Source organism: Argopecten irradians, chromosome 16, assembly GCF_041381155.1.
Source record: "Argopecten irradians isolate NY chromosome 16, Ai_NY, whole genome shotgun sequence".
Classification (NCBI taxonomy): domain Eukaryota; kingdom Metazoa; phylum Mollusca; class Bivalvia; order Pectinida; family Pectinidae; genus Argopecten; species Argopecten irradians.
Window position 1 is genome coordinate 25,573,581 of NC_091149.1, and position 22,988 is coordinate 25,596,568.

Below are 22,988 nucleotides of genomic sequence, written 5' to 3' on the forward strand. Positions count from 1 at the left end.
ATGATTTAAATGAAAGTAGATATTATAAATTACTAACCTTTGGACTAGAGAAATGTCAGTAGTTATGATGTCAATGTAAGTAGATATTATAAATTACTAACCTTTGGACCAGAGAAATGCCATTCTGTCAAAGCTGATTTAGCACCATCTGTAAATTATTAATAATACCATAAATTCATGTATATATTTTTAAATGATATACATCTTATAAGTTAAACTAATAGCTAGAATAATTTTCCCGCATCTTTGGGATGTGACAATTAATTAAAATGAAATCAAATTTTGTCAGGGGTTGAACAAGTCATGAATTTCCCACACAGAAATGAAATTTCATTTTCTCTTACCTTGAACCCATTCTTATTAATTGTTTGATGTTGCGACAACAGTAGTGTGATGGCACAACAACAATAGAATGACGTCTTAACAACAATTATAAGGACTTAATAATATTGCTGACACATCATTATTTGACACAAAGTGGTCATGAAGTAAGAAAAGAATCTTCACCCTCTTTGGTGTGAGACCCGGGAACATTATTATGCTGTCAAATATGAGGCAATAAAGCTTTGTGTTTAACAACAGAAGGAATGTCTCACGCCAATGGAGGTGAAAGAGTCTATTGGTCATATCCCCAAGGTTAGGAAAGATAATTTTTCTCCTTCATTAAAAAAAGAAAAGGCCAAGATGTTAGTCTAAGATAAAAAGCATGTTCATTTCAAGGGCCGGTCAACTGCACCGGTCAACTGCACATCAAAATTGATGTTATCGACAACGGATGTCATGGTTATGCAGCATGAATTCATGTACGGTCATACTATTGTTTCACTTTAACTTTTGTTCAATTGGATGCGACATGATGCAACAGGACACATATGGCTACATAACATATAATTTTATATGTCCTGTTATAATTGACCACACAAGTTTTGGATAAAGTTTGACTGATGTAAACCAATTTATTCATGAAAGAGGCATCGATAAAAGAATGACAAAACATTACCTAGCTCATATCTTTTAATTTCTGTGTACCATCTTTATTTTAGCTTATATTTTATATCTCTGTACACCATACATTTTTTATAAAAACAAATGGCCTATTTTACAGGAATAGCACTAAAGTATGTAATGACCACACAAGTTTTGGATAAAGTTTGACTGATGTAAACCAATTTATTCATGAAAGAGGCATTGATAAAAGAATGACAAAACATTACCTAGCTCATATCTTTTAATTTCTGTGTACCATCTTTATTTTAGCTTATATTTTATATCTCTGTACACCATACATTTTTTATAAAAACAAATGGCCTATTTTACAGGAATAGCACTAAAGTATGTAATGACCACACAAGTTTTGGATAAAGTTTGACTGATGTAAACCAATTTATTCATGAAAGAGGCACTGATAAAAGAATGACAAAACATTACCTAGCTCATATCTTTTAATTTCTGTGTACCATCTTTATTTTAGCTTATATTTTATATCTCTGTACACCATACATTTTTTATAAAAACAAATGGCCTATTTTACAGGAATAGCACTAAAGTATGTAATGACCACACAAGTTTTGGATAAAGTTTGACTGATGTAAACCAATTTATTCATGAAAGAGGCATTGATAAAAGAATGACAAAACATTACCTAGCTCATATCTTTTAATTTCTGTGTATCATCTTTATTTTAGCTTATATTTTTATATCTCTGTACACCATACATTTTTTATAAAAACAAATGGCCTATTTTACAGGAATAGCACTAAAGTATGTAATGACCACACAAGTTTTGGATAAAGTTTGACTGATGTAAACCAATTTATTCATGAAAGAGGCATTGATAAAAGAATGACAAAACATTACCTAGCTCATATCTTTTAATTTCTGTGTATCATCTTTATTTTAGCTTATATTTTATATCTCTGTACACCATACATTTTTTTATAAAAACAAATGGCCTATTTTACAGGAATAGCACTAAAGTATGTAATGACCACACAAGTTTTGGATAAAGTTTGACTGATGTAAACCAATTTATTCATGAAAGAGGCATTGATAAAAGAATGACAAAAACATTACCTAGCTCATATCTTTTAATTTCTGTGTATCATCTTTATTTTAGCTTATATTTTTATATCTCTGTACACCATACATTCTTTATAAAAATAAATGGCCTATTTTACGAGAATAGCACTAAAGTATGTAATAAACCACTACACCTATAACAGCAAGCAATCAAACAGGAATCAAATGTAATAATTGTCAATTAAAATGCACATATTGTAGATCACAACGTTGTCATATTGACACACGTTAGGATTCCGTTTATGAACTGAATCATGAATACTTTATATAACCTGGTATGTGCAATGACATGTAACACTATTATAATACCTTCCATATTGTTTTCAGTTGACTATCATAGTCCTGCCTCATATACTTCTAGGAGAGTGTCAGTCGATATAGATTATGTATTATGAAGTATAATGTATGCAACATTCTTTTTATCCTTGATATTAAGTCAATATTGTAAATGTACTTATTTAAGTGGTAGTCAATTTTAGGATTTTTCGTGCTGTCTTTGAAGTGCTAATTCATGTTCAGAGCTATATTTAAGAGGAATAAATAGCAAGTTTTCATATAAATAATATGTTCATAACGATAATCCGATAACTGATTGAGAAGACTTTCTCATTGCTTAAAAAGGGGACAAATATTATGAACATAGATAAAAGCTATTTAACCCTCTACCATTTTATAGAGACTGCCAAACAGATGACAAGCTGCAGCAGATCTAGAGATGACACCTCATTTACATAATAATTTATAAAATGAAGCCAGTCGGAATCACTCAATATTTATAATCTGTATCAAACTTTCAAACAATTCATCAACATTAATAACACATACACCATTAAGCATCAGAAATGTAAATGAACAAAAGGAAACTCCTTGAATATAAAGAAAGCGATAAATGAGTATTTATTAATAGATCGTGGGTAATTACCTTCAAGATATGCTTGTATAGCTTTCTCTACGTTGTAGTCATAATACTGCAGTACAAGTATGATTTCGTTGTTGCTTTTCCCCAGGACAACTTCACGAACAGCAATTATCTGTTCAAATATAGAAACATTTTTCAGGTATTAATGTATAATACAATTGAATACAATAAATCTACCTTTAGTTAAAGTAGTACATCACTGTCACTTATATTATTCCAATATTAGAAGGAGCCGAGTGTTTATGATGTCCCGACATATTACCACAAGCCCTCCATCCATGAGTCAACAGTTTGTATCATGTATGGGGCAGTTGTCAGGTACTGACCGCGCACTAGTCAGTGGTTTTTCTCTGGATACTCCGGTTTTCCTTCAACATCTAAACCTGATATTTAACTAATTAAGCCAAACCAATCACTGCTTCACCTACCATATAATATGCTATACAGTATTCACAGTAATTAGTACCCCTCCCCCTATAAGCACTTCTCCCTTTTTCTGGAGAAGGAGTTGAAGTTGTTGTACATACGCCCCCACCCCATGGATTTAACAATATTTTGCAACATGTGATGCTTCTAACATCAGCATTGTATCCCATATTACATGAGCTTGCGAGTCATTTACATGTGAATCATGGCACAATAAATTAATGAAACACAAAGGGTAAAAGGCATATGCATGTTTACTGTAACAGATTAATATACATGAGAATAGAAAGATTTAAAACATGGGTGACTTTTTTCGTCCACAACTCACATTTTGGTTTGTTAATAACTTAATAAGGACCCCCTTTTGTTACAAGTATTTTAACCCCCTGGGTGCTAATTAAGGCGAATATCAATGGATTTGGCTATAGAACAAATTAATTTTACATCCACAGCATCCTTGAGACGATCAACAATATATTTTATGAATGTTTGATATGATTTTTATAAATGCTCACTACCCAAAATATGTACATATTGATTTGAATGCACAGCTGACAAGATTGTTGTACCTTACTGTATACCATGAAATGTTAGCTGTGTATACGTAGAAACTTTTTGCTGTGAAATGCCAATTAACCATGAACAAATAAGGTTTTTATATAAGTGTCACTATAACGTCATTGACTTATCATGAGTATTATTATCCACAAAATCATATCAAAGCTCCAAGCCATGAAAGGAAGGACACACAAATATTTCATGTTATTCATTACCTAGTATATTGACATTACTATTTATGTAACCTGTTTGATTACCTTACCAAGGCAACAAAGGTCAAGGTCAAATAGACTACATTAATTATGAATGGGATTCGGAACTGAAAACTATGTATAAATAATGAGAAAAGATGAGCGTAAAACGAGGCCAAATATTTTTTTGTTTGGAAGTGACCAACTCAAACACTTTTCAGCAAGTTGAAAATCAAAATCCTATTTTTGTAATGAAAAATCCGGCAGAAAATGTTATTAAATCAAAATTTCACTGATCATTTCATTGTCTTGTCTTTGTGGGTACTTTGTTTCACAGGGACCTAGCACGAAAATTTTCAACTAACAGTATACATATATATACATTATAGAATCAAGGGTATGAACTCGGCAGTCAAGAAAAACAGACCTATTTTTAAAATCGTGATTTATTTTAATAAACAGGCTCTATACACCAGTGACGCATATCTTACCTTAAAGAGAAATAATTTATCTTTCCAATGAGTGCTTGATGAACAAAATTGGCTAAGTATTTACCAAGTTATGGCCTGATGATTCGGGAAATTTATGAAAATATGCAAGGTAGACATTTCCCTGTCCGTTCGAAATGTGTAGCCTCTAATGGGTACCTCAAAAACCTAGCCGAAATCACAAAATCTACGCTTGTGATGGTAAACAGTATCCATAACTGAGTCCATCCACAATCTCCTTTGGAGGTGTTATATCCCGCAATTTGTAGAAACTCCATTTAAACATCGTGTAGCTCACTTACTTTAACCATCACCGCCATGTTCACTTGTTCTTCGGAATGCATCTTGATTTTACCGACAAGCGCAACACTACATAATTTGCATACATTTGTATTCCAGTCACGGTATGTAAAATCGAGAAGCATTCCAATAAATGTTCATTTTCTTGAGAGTAGAAATATTTGAGATTCGTAATCATGACTGCAGTTTTACATTGAACAAACTTTTTTGTTTTTGTATTCTACAAATTCAATATCAGAATATAGGTAAGGCAATAATAAAGTATTTTAAGATCGTTTGAAATAGAATAGATAGACTTAATTCAGAATAATCCTCTTCCGTGTCTTACCTTTTCCTTAATGTTTTCCTGAGTCTGTGAAACTTCAGCCATCACCGCCTTGGTAGTGGAGTCAAAGTGGATAACGCCGGAGTTATCTGTGGAGTACAGAGGAAATCATTTATATACATGTGGTAGGGGAGTCAAAGTGGATAACGCCGGAGTTATCTGTGGAGTACGGAGGAAAACATTTATATAGCATGAGGTAGTGGAATCAAAGTGGATAACGCCGGAGTTATCTGTGGAGTACAGAGGAAACATTTATATAACATGTGGTAGTGGAGTCAAAGTGGATAACGCCGGAGTTATCTGTGGAGTACAGAGGAAACATTTATATAACATGTGGTAGTGGAGTCAAAGTGGATAAAGCCGGAGTTATCTGTGGAGTACAGAGGAAAACATTTATATAACATGAGGTCGTAGAGTCAAAGTGGATAAAGCCGGAGTTATCTGTGGAGTACAGAGGAAAACATTTATATAACATGTGGTAGGGGAGTCAAAGTGGATAAAGCCGGAGTTATCTGTGGAGTACAGAGGAAAACATTTATATAACATGAGGTAGTGGAGTCAAAGTGGATAAAGCCGGAGTTATCTGTGGAGTACAGAGGAAATCATTTATATAACATGTGGTAGTGGAGTCAAAGTGGATAAAGCCGGAGTTATCTGTGGAGTACTGAGGAAATCATTTATATAACATGAGGTAGTGGAGTCAAAGTGGATAAAGCCGGAGTTATCTGTGGAGTACTGAGGAAAACATTTATATAACATGTGGTAGTGGAGTCAAAGTGGATAACGCCGGAGTTATCTGTGGAGTACAGAGGAAAACATTTATATAACATGAGGTAGTGGAGTCAAAGTGGATAAAGCCGGAGTTATCTGTGGAGTACTGAGGAAAACATTTATATAACATGTGATAGTGGAGTCAAAGTGGATAAAGCCGGAGTTATCTGTGGAGTACTGAGGAAAACATTTATATAACATGTGGTAGTGGAGTCAAAGTGGATAAAGCCGGAGTTATCTGTGGAGTACAGAGGAAAACATTTATATAACATGAGGTAGTGGAGTCAAAGTGGATAAAGCCGGAGTTATCTGTGGAGTACAAAGGAAAACATTTATATAACATGTGGTAGTGGAGTCAAAGTGGATAAAGCCGGAGTTATCTGTGGAGTACTGAGGAAATCATTTATATCACATGAGGTAGTGAAGTCAAAGTGGATAAAGCCGGAGTTATCTGTGGAGTACAGAGGAAAACATTTATATCACATGAGGTAGTGGAGTCAAAGTGGATAAAGCCGGAGTTATCTGTGGAGTACAGAGGAAAACATTTATATAACATGAGGTAGTAGAGTCAAAGTGGATAAAGCCGGAGTTATCTGTGGAGTACAGAGGAAATCATTTATATAACATGAGGTAGTGAAGTCAAAGTGGATAAAGCCGGAGTTATCTGTGGAGTACAGAGGAAAACATTTATATCACATGAGGTAGTGGAATCAAAGTGGATAAAGCCGGAGTTATCTGTGGAGTACAGAGGAAATCATTTATATACATGTGGTAGGGGAGTCAAAGTGGATAAAGCCGGAGTTATCTGTGGAGTACAGAGGAAAACATTTATATAACATGTGGTAGTGGAGTCAAAGTGGATAAGGCCAGAGTTATTTGTGGAGTACTGAGGAAATCATTTATATAACATGAGGTAGTGGAGTCAAAGTGGATAACGCCGGAGTTAAACATGAGGTAATGGAGTCAAAGTGGATAAAGCCAGAGTTATCTGTGGAGTACAGAGGAAAACATTTATATAACATGTGGTAGTGGAATCAAAGTGGATAAAGCCGGAGTTATCTGTGGAGTACAGAGGAAAACATTTATATAACATGTGGTAGTGGAATCAAAGTGGATAAAGCCGGAGTTATCTGTGGAGTACAGAGGAAACATTTATATAACATGTGGTAGTGGAGTCAAAGTGGATAAAGCCGGAGTTATCTGTGGAGTACAGAGGAAAACATTTATATAACATGAGGTAGTGGAGTCAAAGTGGATAAAGCCGGAGTTATCTATGGAGTACAGAGGAAAACATTTATATAACATGTGGTAGTGGAATCAAAGTGGATAACGCTGGAGTTATCTGTGGAGTACAGAGGAAAACATTTATATAACATGAGGTAGTGGAGTCAAAGTGGATAAAGCCGGAGTTATCTGTGGAGTACAAAGGAAAACATTTATATAACATGTGGTAGTGGAGTCAAAGTGGATAAAGCCGGAGTTATCTGTGGAGTACTGAGGAAATCATTTATATCACATGTGGTAGTGGAGTCAAAGTGGATAAAGCCGGAGTTATCTGTGGAGTACTGAGGAAATCATTTATATAACATGAGGTAGTGGAGTCAAAGTAGATAAAGCCGGAGTTATCTGTGGAGTACAAAGGAAAACATTTATATAACATGTGGTAGTGGAATCAAAGTGGATAAAGCCGGAGTTATCTGTGGAGTACAAAGGAAAACATTTATATAACATGAGGTAGTAGAGTCAAAGTGGATAAAGCCGGAGTTATCTGTGGAGTACAGAGGAAACATTTATATAACATGAGGTAGTGGAGTCAAAGTGGATAAAGCCGGAGTTATCTGTGGAGTACAGAGGAAATCATTTATATAACATGAGGTAGTGGAGTCAAAGTGGATAAAGCCGGAGTTATCTGTGGAGTACAGAGGAAATCATTTATATAACATGAGGTAGTGGAGTCAAAGTGGATAAAGCCGGAGTTATCTGTGGAGTACTGAGGAAATCATTTATATAACATGAGGTAGTGGAGTCAAAGTGGATAAAGCCGGAGTTATCTGTGGAGTACAGAGGAAATCATTTATATAACATGAGGTAGTGGAGTCAAAGTGGATAAAGCCGGAGTTATCTGTGGAGTACAGAGGAAAACATTTATATAACATGAGGTAGTGGAGTCAAAGTGGATAAAGCCGGAGTTATCTGTGGAGTACAGAGGAAATCATTTATATACATGTGGTAGGGGAGTCAAAGTGGATAAAGCCGGAGTTATCTGTGGAGTACAAAGGAAAACATTTATATAACATGTGGTAGTGGAGTCAAAGTGGATAAAGCCGGAGTTATCTGTGGAGTACAAAGGAAAACATTTATATAACATGAGGTAGTGGAGTCAAAGTGGATAAAGCCGGAGTTATCTGTGGAGTACTGAGGAAAACATTTATATAACATGTGGTAGTGGAGTCAAAGTGGATAAAGCCGGAGTTATCTGTGGAGTACTGAGGAAATCATTTATATAACATGAGGTAGTGGAGTCAAAGTGGATAAAGCCGGAGTTATCTGTGGAGTACAGAGGAAATGATTTATATAACATGAGGTAGTGGAGTCAAAGTGGATAAAGCCGGAGTTATCTGTGGAGTACTGAGGAAATGATTTATATAACATGAGGTAGTGGAGTCAAAGTGGATAAAGCCGGAGTTATCTGTGGAGTACAGAGGAAAACATTTATATAACATGTGGTAGTGGAGTCAAAGTGGATAAAGCCGGAGTTATCTGTGGAGTACTGAGGAAAACATTTATATAACATGAGGTAGTGGAGTCAAAGTGGATAAAGCCGGAGTTATCTGTGGAGTACTGAGGAAAACATTTATATAACATGAGGTAGTGGAGTCAAAGTGGATAAAGCCGGAGTTATCTGTGGAGTACAGAGGAAAACATTTATATACATGTGGTAGGGGAGTCAAAGTGGATAACGCCGGAGTTATCTGTGGAGTACTGAGGAAAACATTTATATAACATGTGGTAGTGGAGTCAAAGTGGATAACGCCGGAGTTATCTGTGGAGTACTGAGGAAAACATTTATATAACATGAGGTAGTGGAGTCAAAGTGGATAAAGCCGGAGTTATCTGTGGAGTACAGAGGAAAACATTTATATAACATGAGGTAGTAGAGTCAAAGTGGATAACACCAGAGTTATCTGTGGAGTACAGAGGAAATCATTTATATCACATGAGGTAGTGGAGTCAAAGTGGATAAAGCCGGAGTTATCTGTGGAGTACAGAGGAAAACATTTATATAACATGAGGTCGTAGAGTCAAAGTGGATAAAGCCGGAGTTATCTGTGGAGTACAGAGGAAAACATTTATATAACATGAGGTAGTGGAGTCACAGTGGATAAAGCCGGAGTTGTCTGTGGAGTACAGAGGAAAACATTTATATAACATGAGGTCGTAGAGTCAAAGTGGATAACAGTGGAGTCAAAGTGGATAACGCCGGAGTTATCTGTGGAGTACAGAGGAAACATTTATATAACATGTGGTAGTGGAGTCACAGTGGATAAAGCCGGAGTTGTCTGTGGAGTACAGAGGAAAACATTTATATAACATGAGGTCGTAGAGTCAAAGTGGATAACAGTGGAGTCAAAGTGGATAACGCCGGAGTTATCTGTGGAGTACAGAGGAAAACTAGTGGATAACAGTGGAGTCAAAGTGGATAACGCCGGAGTTATCTGTGGAGTACAGAGGAAAACTACTAAGACTTGCTTACTAATTACACAAATTGGAAAAAAACAAAAACAAAACTAATAAAACTCAATTAATGCAGTGGAAGCAATTAAATCTCTTTTGCAAATTGATTTATGGCTATTTTGTAGAATAATTTTATGAAAGGCAAGTCCAAATTTGTTTCTATTAAGATCCCCCATTTCAAATTACGAATTATTTCAATATAATCCATTTCAAATTAAGCCCCCACCTTCTTCAATGCAGGAGGTATGATTACATAAACTTCCATCTGCAACCTTCACACTCCCTATATTAGCTAACACATGTATAGGTATGTACAGACATATTTAAATTCCTTTTGATACAGAAATAAATAGGGCTATAGTAAGTTGACTGTAAATAATTCTGTATTTATTCCCTTCACTGTGCAAACATCAGTCAGGAAAATGTCTGTGTCATATTTGTTTTAAACTGAAAATGCAGTGGCAGGATTGTCTATTCTGCTGAAGTGTTGTCAAACAAACCCAATTTTATATACATCTGACGGCTAGGATCAATGTCAGGTACTCCATGCTAACATAGTAGTATGGAACTATAACTCAAATTGAAACCTACTAATACAGCAACTCATTCATCCCTAAAGACACATAGACTCTTCTAAATCAAAGACTAGACCAGTTCATTATGAAAATTCAGGGGTGAGAATGAGTTAACTATCCAGTACATATGTACCTGTATTTTTTTAGGATCATGAAGGACAGTTATTTGGTTGAATATAGCTGTAACAGATTTATAATAAATTTAATCACTGTCACCTTGTTGGCGAATAAAAATTTGTTTGTTTATTTTTACGTCTTATTAACAGCCAGGGTCATGTAAGGACGTGCCAAGTTTGTTGGTGGAGGAAAGCCGAAGTACCCAGAGAAAAACCACCGGCCAACGGTCAGTACCTGGCAACTGCCCCACATGGGATTCGAACCCGCTTCCCAGAGGTGGAGGGCTTGTGGTAATATGTCGGGACATCTTAAGCACTCGGCCACCGCGAATGAAAAGCACTAACTACGTTATATTAGAGTAAAAACATGGTTATAACGCCCCTCTGGGGACTGATGTAATCATTTCATTATAAAGATAGTTCATTATACACTTATTATAGACATCTTATGTGAACCAAGTTGACGAATAAAAAGCACTGACTACGTTATATTAGAGTAAAAACATGGTTATAACGCCCCTCTGGGGACTGATGTAATCATTTCATTATAAAGATAGTTCATTATACACTTATTATAGACATCTTATGTGAACCAAGTTGACGAATAAAAAGCACTAACTACGTTATATTAGAGTAAAATCATGGTTATAACGCCCCTCTGGGGACTGATGTAATCATTTCATTATAAAGATAGTTCATTATACACTTATTATAGACATCTTATATGAACCAAGTTGACGAATAAAAAGCACTAACTACGTTATATTAGAGTAAAAACATACCAGTTATAACGCCCCTCTGGGGACTGATGTAATCATTTCATTATAAACATAGTTCATTATACACTTATTATACACATCTTATATGAACCAAGTTGACGAATAAAAAGCACTGACTGCTTCATAACAATGGATTCGTTATAATATGTTTTATTGCTTACAAAGCAGTAATAATGAGTTTACAGCTTCCAGTAAAGTTGACAAGGTCAACAAAACTTTTTTTTCTAAGTACCGTATGTATGACCAAAAAAGCGCCGAGTGAGTTTAGAAATGTGAAAAAATGAAACGGTGGTTAAAAACACAAAATTATTGCAAACCTATACAGTTTCGATAGTTTTGATCTTATGCCTGAGCAGTTGAAATGTGGCCTCAAAAAGGAAAGGGTGCTTATTGGGTATACGGTATATATATATACAAACAGTGTCTTGTTTGATCTTGCTGGGATTTATTTTTTATTTTCTATAGTTGTCATGATATAATTCATAAGTAATAAGACACAAAGACAAATGCAGTATTTAAAACCACAAAAATCAGTTAAGCATAGAGTCATTAAGTGTACCAGAAATATCTATAATTCATACAAACACCTGTCTCCATATCAATATAAAGTAGGATCTGTTATATACACTGGTGGTAAACATAGACGAGACAGAACATGTATCTCCCCTAATAAGAGACAGACAATGTATCTCCCCTAATAAGAGACTGACAATGTATCTCCCCTAATAATGTATGTGTAATGTTGTATAGCAGATTTGGAGGATCAACCCATATCACAAGTCCTTGGATCTAAACATTTTTTATGCAGTGCAACATGTTTATATACTTACAACAAATTCATGGTTTTAAGTACAATGGTAATTTTCATTCCCCATCAGGGTACCTAAAAATGTCTGTAATATGTGTATACAAAACTATGCTTATAACAAAGTGATTCGTTCGATTGGTCCCCAGAGTATTCTTACCATTTTGTTCAACTATATAAATAAATGCTTAACGCATTCAAAAAAAAAGACAAGAATTACATGTTATTACACATATATGATAGTTTCGCTTTTTCAATGATTTTGGTACTGTACATGCAAGAAAAAAAGTCCTTTTCTCCTACTGACGTACATATATGTATTTGATATTTTATATCATAATATATTTCTAATATGATTTTGAGGCATTATGAAATTGTGGAACCTTGACAAAATATTCATTTTGAAATTTTCAAAGTCCAGAAAATCTCCATATACATGTACATATATTCTGATATTTCTACTCATGTTCAGTCAGTCGCAGGGGAGAAAGTCATGCACTAGAAAATGCAAAATTTATCAGTTCATCGGCCAATAAAACCAAAAGAGCAGCACTCTGTTGACATCATGGCAAGCTTCAGACAATGCCTTTACTATATACCTGTGTATCGAGAGATAAATGGAATCGAGAGATAAATTGATTGGTTATAAATGCCTGTCACTGTACCAAGCTGAAATACCAGTAACATTCCAAAGCACCGTGTGGTCTAGATCAATGCAATCGCTGTACCTAACATGACCTTTCAAGTCATCTGCACATTATTTTTTTTTGCATTTCAATAATTTATATATCTGTAGTTATCAATAAATTTCAAAACAGGCGAGCATGGCATATTGACTTATAAAAAGTGACTTCTGTAATTTATATGTAATGTAATTCAGGACTGGAATTTAATAATAAAAACAAGAGGTCCACAGGGCCTGGATCACTCACCTGGTCAATTTAGTAAATATGACAAAAACTTATATAATTAACACTTGTCTGGCTAGGGATAATTCAGTTATAGATTCAGTTAACAGTGGTCATTCATACAAAATCTGTTTCCCTAATTCCAGGGATGATTTTGACAAATTTAGTTACGATCAATGCAGAACTTTTTCACTAGTAATGATTTATAAGAAATATTCATGGACGACACAATATGGTGTAAGCTCGTTATATGCAAAGTTTTGCCATTATATCTTTTAGCAAAACTTCCAAGTTAAAATTAATTTATCTACCTTGAGATACCTGTAACTCTACGATATTACATTAACTGTAAACTTCTGATATATCAAAGTAATGTTTACATTTTAGTCAATACAGATTCTGTAATTTAAAATTACTTTTTTTTTTCATATAAGTAACTTTACGATATATGAAATTTTTAAAAATAATGTTTACATTTTGGCTAATACAGATTCTGTAAGTTAAAATTACTTATATTTATATATCCGTAACTTTACGATATATGAAAATAATATTTACATTTTGGGTCAATACAGATTCTCCTACAGTGACTATACCCCACATGGATTACGACCACAAACACAACAATCACAACGACTTGCCGATATAACTTATACCTCAAACAGAAATAATCTGCTTTGTTTAAATGGCACACAACTGTATAAAGGGATTAGGTTGATTGACAAATAGGTGAAATGTCAAGTAACTGATTGTGGCTGACTTAACTAGAGATTAGGCACAGGTATCGATTGTTGTGGAATATCTCACATTCCTTCCTTAAGCTAACCATACTTGTTTGATTATGTTTTACATCATTTAAATGCTTAGGATATTTAGGGACCTGGCCCCGATTTTTCGAAACAAAAGTGCAGACTTAAGTCAAAACTTAAGTTTTTCTCCCTATGTAACTTATATGACGATTTATGACTTAAGTCAGTTTTTGACTTAAGTTTGTTTCGAGAAATCGGGGCCTGGTGGTGAGGGTTAGTTTGGTCTTCAGAAGTATACAAGTACCTGGAAACTTCCCCATAGTACTTCATTCCCTGACCTCTTGGTCAGAGGGAAATGGTGATGAAAAAATGGTGCCAGGTTTGATGGTAGAGGAAAACTAGAGTACCCGCAGAAAAACCATAGACCAACTTCTCAAATGTACCATAGAGCTTGCGACCCTGCAGAGAAAGACTTGTCATTCATGATCACTATCTATGGAATAGTTGTTGGTGGTGGATAGCCGAGTACCCCGAGCGGACAGTACCTAGCAACTGCACCACATGGGATTTGAACATGCAGCCCAAAGGTGGATGGCTTGTGGTTATATGTCAAGACATCTTATAATTAACCACTCGGCCATTGTGTCGGCCTTAATTGAAGAAAACCTTATGATATTGTTTAGTAATGTATCAAATTCAACTGGAGATATGCTTACATGTTTTGCAGGCAGACCGAGTAACAAAAATTCTACTTATGAAGTGATTAAGATAATCTAAAACTGAGCCCTGTTCATTGATCATTTGGTGTGGTATATAAATACACATGCAGTATATTACAAACACTTTCACAAGTGTAGGCTATTCAGTTAAGGTTCAACCATTCTGGACCAAGTCATGCACATATTAATAAACCGCTATTATAAACATTCCTCATAGAAATACAGTTGACTTTTAATTTTCTACAATTGTAACTAGGCCAAATCATGTACAACAGAAAGTTAGTATCAATCACTTTTGTCTTACACACACATTAGAATTTACATAATGTTAACAAAGGTGATACTAGTTTTGTACACTATTTACATTTTAGATCTCAGACATACATTTAGTCTACATGTGTAACAGGATTTTCTATCTAGTTTTATCTGATCCTGGGACTCCTTAAGTTACAATTTGAGAGGCCAAAACTAAAATATGGGAGTCTAATTTGCTTAAAAAAAAAAAAAAAAAATTACTGCAGATTTTGTAGGCTCATATCTTATACTGTGACTTTGTATCATTTGGGAATTTGCGGGACATGTTCATTGGCGTTCGGTGGTAAAAAAATTCATCCTCAAAATTATAAATACTGTAATAAAGTTAAATCATAATATATGTATTCTTTCAGCCATAACAAAATCTACATATCTTATTTTGACAAAAAAAACAATATTTGGTATACATGTACTACTACAGACAGTTAGATGTGAGCAGCTTGGCTTTTACTATACAGGCTACTACATATACACACAAGCATGAAAGTCCCTCCTCCACTCCACCAACAGCACCCCAACAATATATGTATACATTAATCCCCAACTCAATTATAACCATATCTCCACCAAACACACACACACACCCTCAATTATAACACACACACACACACACACACACACACACACACACACACACCCCAACCTCTATAACTCCTCTCCATCCCCCATCCCTTTCTACATCCCTTACCCCAAACCCCATCCCCACCCCACATCCCAATCCTCTCGACATCCCCATACCAAAAAACCCATCCCCACCCCACCACCTCATCCTCCCAATCCTCTCCCACACCCCATACCCCCAAACCCCATCCCCACCCCACATCCCAATCCTCTCGACATCCCCATACCACCACAAAAATTCCCACCAACCCCCCAACCCACACCTCAATCATCTCCACACCCCATACCCCCATACCCCATCCCACACCTCAATCATTTCCACACCCCAAACACCCATCCCCACCCCATACCTCAATCATCTCCACACCCAATACCCCATACCCCATCCCCACCACACCTCAATCATTTCCACACCCCTTACCCCAAACCCCATCCCCCACCCCACACCTCAATCATCTCCACACCCCCCCCCCAAACCCCATCCCACACCTCAATCATCTCCTCATCCCATACCCCAAACCCCATCCCCAACCCACACCTCAATCATCACACCCCATACCCCAAACCCCACCCCCACCCCACACCTCAATCATCTCCACACCCCTTACCCAAAACTCCATCCTCAACCCCACACACCTCAATCCTCTCCACATCCCCATACCCCAGACCCCATCCCAACCCCTACCCTATATGTCAATCTATTCCACACCCCGCCCCCGTACCCCAAACTCCATCCCCACCCCACACCTCAATCCTCTCCACATCCTCATACACCAAACCCCATCCCCACCTAACATCCCACCCCATACGTCATCATCTATCCCACCCCCGCCCCCGTACCCCAAACCCCATCTCCACCACATACCTCAATCCTCTCCACACCCCCTTACCCCAAACTCCATCCCCAACACACACCTCAATCCTCTCCACATCCCCATACCCCAAACTCCATCCCCACCCCCACCCCATACGTCAATCTATTCCACATCCCGCCCCCGTACCCCAAACCCCATCCCCACCACATACCTCAATCCTCTCCACATCCCCTTACCCCAAATTCCATCCCCACCCCACACCTCAATCCTCTCCACACCCCCTTACCCCAAACTCCATCCCCCTACCATTGTCACAAACCTATGAAAATCATCTGTAAGTCAAACAAATCAAAAGACTAATTTGATATTAATTAGGGTAAATATATACAGTGACTTACAAAAACAAATGACATTTCACACAATTAAGTTCCTATAGAGATCAATGTACGGCCTGGATAGAATTATAAACTCAGCAGGTTTTAAACAATTACCCATCAATAATGATATATTTATAATTCAGATGTAATATCAGTGATACACTCATGTGTACTGTGTTTTGTATACTATCTTATCACCGAGTTGGAGGTTAGTAACGGTCAAGGTCCATGAACTGCTCGTAACAGGCTGTCAACAGTTCCAGTCGATTACACAGTGCACACTGTCAATAGTTTTAACTGATTACTGTACACAAACTCAGCAGTTTTTATGGAACAATTAGTTGGAATATAATCTTTAAAATCACATTGTGATGTCAATTGTGTGTCTATATAAAATATCATTTCAAATAAAAAATTTCAATATTTCCCCTACGTCAATTTTTGTTGGTGTCATAAGTCATAATTGATACTTTACAGTCTGAATTGTTTCTGTCGTAATTACTTGGAGGTGAAACATAGGATGTCTAGACTAAATTAGCTGTCTCTTACCTAGGGAAACATCAATTCGTGAAATTACCACAGAATCTCCTCACATAAACCTTAATCATATTAACCGTGGAATAATTAATGAATAAATAATGAAAAGAATGAGTACTATTTAGTTGTCAATGTCTTTTTTCTTCCGATTTTATTTCAATGCTATAAATTAACATTGATTTATCTTCAAATTATTTGAAGATAAATCAAGGTAAATGACATTTAGATTCACACACAAAAAAAATCTCCGCTAATTAACTTGTGATTTAAATACACCAGGCAATGGCTGTAAGACTAACAAGAAAAAATATCAAAGTAGATTTATAGGTTAATAACCCTATTAAACTATGCATAAATAGCTCAATATTACTTGCTTATTACAGAACTGTGCTCAATAGATTTAAACCCCTTGCAAACTTATTGTTCCTACAGAATATATACATGTAGGATTGTTTATAAAATTCTATACATTTAAGTCACTGGAAGCATTGGGCCACATATTTTGTTTTTATTTAGGTCTTAGTCAAGGGTCATTTTACAATTCTGTGACCATAAATCAGGTCACTGTATATATGGGGCATGTCCCAAATGTAAAACATGTATGGAATATGGGTTCAAATAGGTCACATGTATGTACATTATATTGATTACTTCTCATTCAGTATGTGATTGATTGTAATCCTGTAACAGCTAGACCAGGAAGGACTATGGTTAGAAGTTGGGAGGAAAGCTGGAGTACCCTGAAACAAGAGGCCCAATGGGCGTTTACGATCACCTGACTAAATACAATTACATATATAGTAAAAATGAAGCCCACAGTAAGTCTAGTAATTTGTGAAATATTGATCCCTTTGACCTTGAATGAACAAATTTGGTAGTCCTTCATCCCAGCATGCTACAGGCCCAATGTCACTTATCATCAGATCTCTATAGGCCTCGAAGTTATTCGCAAGAAGTCGTTGAAATGTTTTAGACTATTTGACCTGTGACCTTGAATGAAGGTCAAAGTCATTCATTTAAAGAAACTTGGTAGCCATTTATGCCAGCATGCTATAGGCCCAAAATGATGACCTAAAAAGTCACCATGGTTAACATAACCTGGCAATTGTTTAGCTTTGTGGTTAAATATGTAGCAACAGTTATAACCAAAGTTTTTGAGTTTTCCAATAAATTATCAACTCATAAAATATCACATGTAGTTATATATATCTCATCACCTAGTCCACTATCTCCCTTCCTTAAGTTTATTTATTTTCCAACATCATGTGAATAACACATGAAATATTATATCTAGACACTTTTTCTATCTCAAGACTTCTTACAAGTAATATTATACTTTTATTTTTTCTTAATCTCGTTAGATTCAAGTCAAATTTTTGTCTAGATCTGCTGAGGCTACATCGGCAAAGACAACACATTCCCCTCTCATTTGAATAACAGTTGAAACATTAACTTCTTTAAGCTGAACAGAATCAATCTGATCATGCTGATGTGGCAAATACCAACTCCTGTAAAAGGATTAATTTTATATTTCTGAAATGCATTTTTTGGCATTGAAAATCTCCAAGACAAACTTTCTGTTGTAAATTATATTTTGGTACAGCTGCATGAGTGTTTTTTAATACTTCAACTGTAGTCTGACAAAAGCGTGATTGTCAATGAGACATTTTCTCGGTACATGCCGCGTATATATAGATGGGGTCCTTAATTTTCAGGTACAACGGTATCCCCCTTCATCATTGGGACAGACTCTCAGAACTGGACCAAGTCTATCATTAACGACCAGTTAGTTCAATTGGTAGATCGTCAAGATATAGTATTTGAAAGCTTGAGTTCAATCTGCATATTCCAGTTCCTCATTGGATACTGCTGTTAACTGCATCTTATTTCCATACATACATACCATATAGATATCCATAGACATAGTATACAGCAGGTCTAGACTCATATTGTAGATTTTCTGCATTTTCTAAACTAAGACAAGAGTAATGAAAAATTAGAAATGTAATCAGGAGAGAGTAGTGTGTCATTAGCCAGATAGACAATTCCTGGACTTTCTGGTGACAAGTCCATCACTCTACTGATGGAGCTAAAGGAAAATTCATCCTAGCACAAACCGAACACACACCAACCAAAGTTTGATCTCCAAGAAAGATTTGAGTCACTTTATCATAGGCTTTACTTGCACTTGGAACTTTATCACCTGTATCACCGGTACAAAATGTAACAAAAAAAGAGAAGTGTGTCACCAGCCAGGATCGAACCCATGACCCAAGACCTACTGGTCTGCTCCAATACCAACTCCTAAAGTGATTGAAATTTAATGCGGGATATTTATAGTAGTGTGTTGTTAGCCAGGATCGAATCGGCGACCCAAGACCTACTGGTCTACAGCTTTACCGACATATAGTGATAGAAATTATGTAACGAAGGAAGAGTGGTGTGTTGTCAGCTGGGATCAAAATCACGACCTTGGACTTACTGGTCCGCCGCTCAGCCAACTAGCGATGGCCCGGGCCAACGATAAAAAACATCGAAAATTAGTTGATAAAAAATTTTAACTGATCATCGGTTAAGATATTATTAAACCAATTAATCTGATTTTTTTTTGAAAGTGCAGGGCAAGAAACTTATTTTGAAAACCACTTACCCAAATTTAAGATTTCAGTCTAATTTTACCCAAAATAGGGTAATTAACATTGAAACCGGGCAAGTTTACATCAATTTTCACTTGCCCGGGACCATATTTTACTGGTCTTGGGCAAGCGGACCTGGGATATTTCTTGCCCTGAAGTGGTTCTAAATCTTTAGATTTGTGTCATGAAACATTTGTGCTGCCATCTTGATGATCTATTATCAGTTACAAAATGCATCTAGGGGGGACCTACATATAAAATTTGAGAAATATCCCTTAAGCCCTTTCTGAGAAATAGCGGTAATAAGAAATGTTGACAGACCGGACAATGGAAGACGGACGAAAGGCGATATGAATAGCCCATCATCTGATGATGGTGGGCTAAAAAGGAAAATTCCGTAAAATTACACTGGTCTTGTTGATCAATCGGTCCCAAAATGCAATATGCACAACTAGGGTCCTAGGGGAACCTACATATGAAATTTGAGAAAGATTCCTTAAGCACTTTTTTTTGAGAAATAGCAGTAACAAACTTTAACTATCAAAATCCAAGATGGCCGCATGTCAGCCATCTTGGTGACGATTAGTCCCAAAATGCAATATGCACAACTAGGGCCATAGGGAAACCTACATAAGAAATTTGAAAAAGATCCCTTTAGTACTTTCTGAGGAATAGCGGTAACAAGAATTGTTAACAGACAGATGGACGGACGGACGACGGACCTCAGACGAAAGGCGATTTGAATAGCCCACCATCTGATGATGGTTGGCTAAAAATCAAAGCTTCTGGAAAACTATGCAAAAATATTGTATGAACTTAGTTGGCTAAGGCTTTAAAATTTGTGAACTGGTTTCAGAAAAGTACATATACTACACTGGAAATAAAAAAAACAATCTTTCATAATTTTTCTTGGTTTTGTTGCACAACTTCCCAAATTCAATGCCACAGGCTGATTCCTAAAACAGTGAGAAAAAGCTCTGAACCTTTTACACTGAGAATTGTAACAGTTAATATTTTTACTGGGACCCTACTGGTAGTCATGATTTGGAAAAAAAACTAATTGTCTGCATCTTATGTAACACATTATTTCCACATAAACAAAACAAAACCATCATGAAGTATCCATCAGCAGCTCCAAACATTCGTAAATCTGGACACACAGTAGAATATCCACACCATCCCGACTACTGTTCCATCACAACTACTGATTGGTTCCAAGTAGTCACTGTAAATAAACCCATTCACGTCCCTGTGTTCCCCTCAAACTACCATCCACCTAACTGTCATGTTTGAAGGTCTAGTCGACTTTAAGAAGACAGTTCAAATGTCTATATCATCCTATTTTAACAATGAGACATAAACATAAACAATGTGTCAATTTATAATAGAGATAAAAGAAAAACTTGTTTATTTATCCAATATCAAATTATCATTCTATTTACACCAGTAATTAGAAAACTTTTCCCTGCATTTGTAGGCTAAATTTAAGGGATTACATAACCTTCAAAAATAATTGTTTCATTTTCATACAACTATTTTCAAGCAAGTAGCACTGTTCGAGTTTAAGAAGAACAACGGGGCTTACGAACTTGATACTAATTATAACCTAATTTGCTGGGCCTAATTTAAGTGGTCTGGCACCGCCTACTCTGCTACTGTCTAAAAATTGTGTAACTCCTCGCTCCTTCGGCGACGTACAGGGCACGTCGTTGTAACATCACACTGAACACGTATTCACTGGATGGACACGCACACGAATTTTCAGTGGAACATATGTGGAAAAGATAAAAGTGAAACTCGAGACAGTTTTCATCTAAACGAGGTCAAGCATGTCGAGTTTCTTGAAATTTCGGTGCCAAATAACACGGAATGTTCATGCGGGTGTTGTATGCGCGTTTTAACCCCAAAACTCTTGCAAATGAGAAAATTATGAATAAGAAACATTCTTTTATCCGTATTACCTGTTTTTAAGTTGTTTTTACGTGCCATCTTCAAACTTGTGATGTGTTACAATCTACTGTATGACACTGCTGTGCTTGAAACTGCTGCCACTGTCAACCGGAAATGCTGCCTGTGCTGTTTATGTCGGAACTCCACGGAAACAACCGAGTGTTTCCGATCATGTTATATACGTATTTAAGCGGGTAGGGTATTTCACCACTTTTAACACTGCATTATATTATCATGATGTTGCGGCCAACGCCTATCTTTAGTCCTTTTCTATGGTCGAACGATTTACATTAGAAATCGTGCGTGAAAGAAAATATCAATCTATATTTAGAATGGCATTACCACAAGATTTATAGCCATGCCATTTATTTCATTGAAGTCTTGCTGTTCGATTTAATATTTAAACATTTTGGACTGGAAAAATGTTATAAAATTACACCTACTATTACAGTACGTGTAATACTGGCAGAGCTAGGTAAACGTTGATACTCTCTTTTTAGACAATCATTTGTATTTTGAATTGATTCTGGAATTTTATTGATTGACTAAAATATTCATTAATTTAAAAATTATAATTTCAAGATTAAATAGAAATACCTTCCATTTTTCGCTGTTCAGACACGTATATGCAAAAAAACTGTTAAAACATTATAATTGTATTCGCTCTGGTCTACAATAATGTATGTAAACTGCTTATTTATTTTCGCTTATCACTATAAAGTTATACAAATCATAGCTTTATTAATTTAATTATTTCTTCTTTTATTATTCTTATATCTTTTCGTTTCATTTGGACTAAACATGTATTAATGTCTCATGATTTCATAACGTTACAGGAAGAAGTTGAGGCGAGTAAATAAATAAGCCCATGCATGTCTCTTTGCATGACGTATTCCGTTTCACAGGGACGTGAGAACGTAGTTCCAGTTGTACACATATTTGAACCTATATTCTGATCTCCAGTGAGCATTTGCAGACAAACACATAAATTTAGAGGCAAAAACTTTTATAAAATTGCGATTAAGACGCCGTTACTCCCCTCAATGGACCCACAAGACCTGTAAAATTATCTATGGGAATTAGATAAAATATGTAGACTATTACCAATTCCCTAGTCCCTAGTATTGATTATAGGTCAGTTTTTAAAGGTTTTCCTGAATAGATAAACAACAGATGTCGTCAAACCAGACAGGCGGTTTCGGGAAAAAATAGCCATGGTATTCAAGCACACATTGTGAGAAATTATAGCTCTGAATTTATGGAAATATCTATAATAGGCATGATCCAGGGTGTG

General features: G+C 36.0%; 1 protein-coding gene across 1 annotated transcript in view; it reads right to left on the reverse strand.

The window, feature by feature from the left end:
• The window catches only part of LOC138310116 (spermatogenesis-associated serine-rich protein 2-like), a 64,603-nt gene extending 42,789 nt beyond the window's left edge, over window positions 1–21,814 (reverse strand). Inside the window, exons 1-4 of the mRNA XM_069251249.1 lie at window positions 21,706–21,814; window positions 5,290–5,375; window positions 3,002–3,110; window positions 92–148 (exon numbers count right to left, since the gene is read on the reverse strand). Coding sequence (XP_069107350.1) covers window positions 92–148; window positions 3,002–3,110; window positions 5,290–5,375; window positions 21,706–21,733 — 280 coding nt within the window. The 5' untranslated portion in view covers window positions 21,734–21,814. The remainder of the gene's footprint in view (window positions 1–91; window positions 149–3,001; window positions 3,111–5,289; window positions 5,376–21,705) is intronic.
• Between the last annotated feature and the right edge of the window lie 1,174 nt (window positions 21,815–22,988).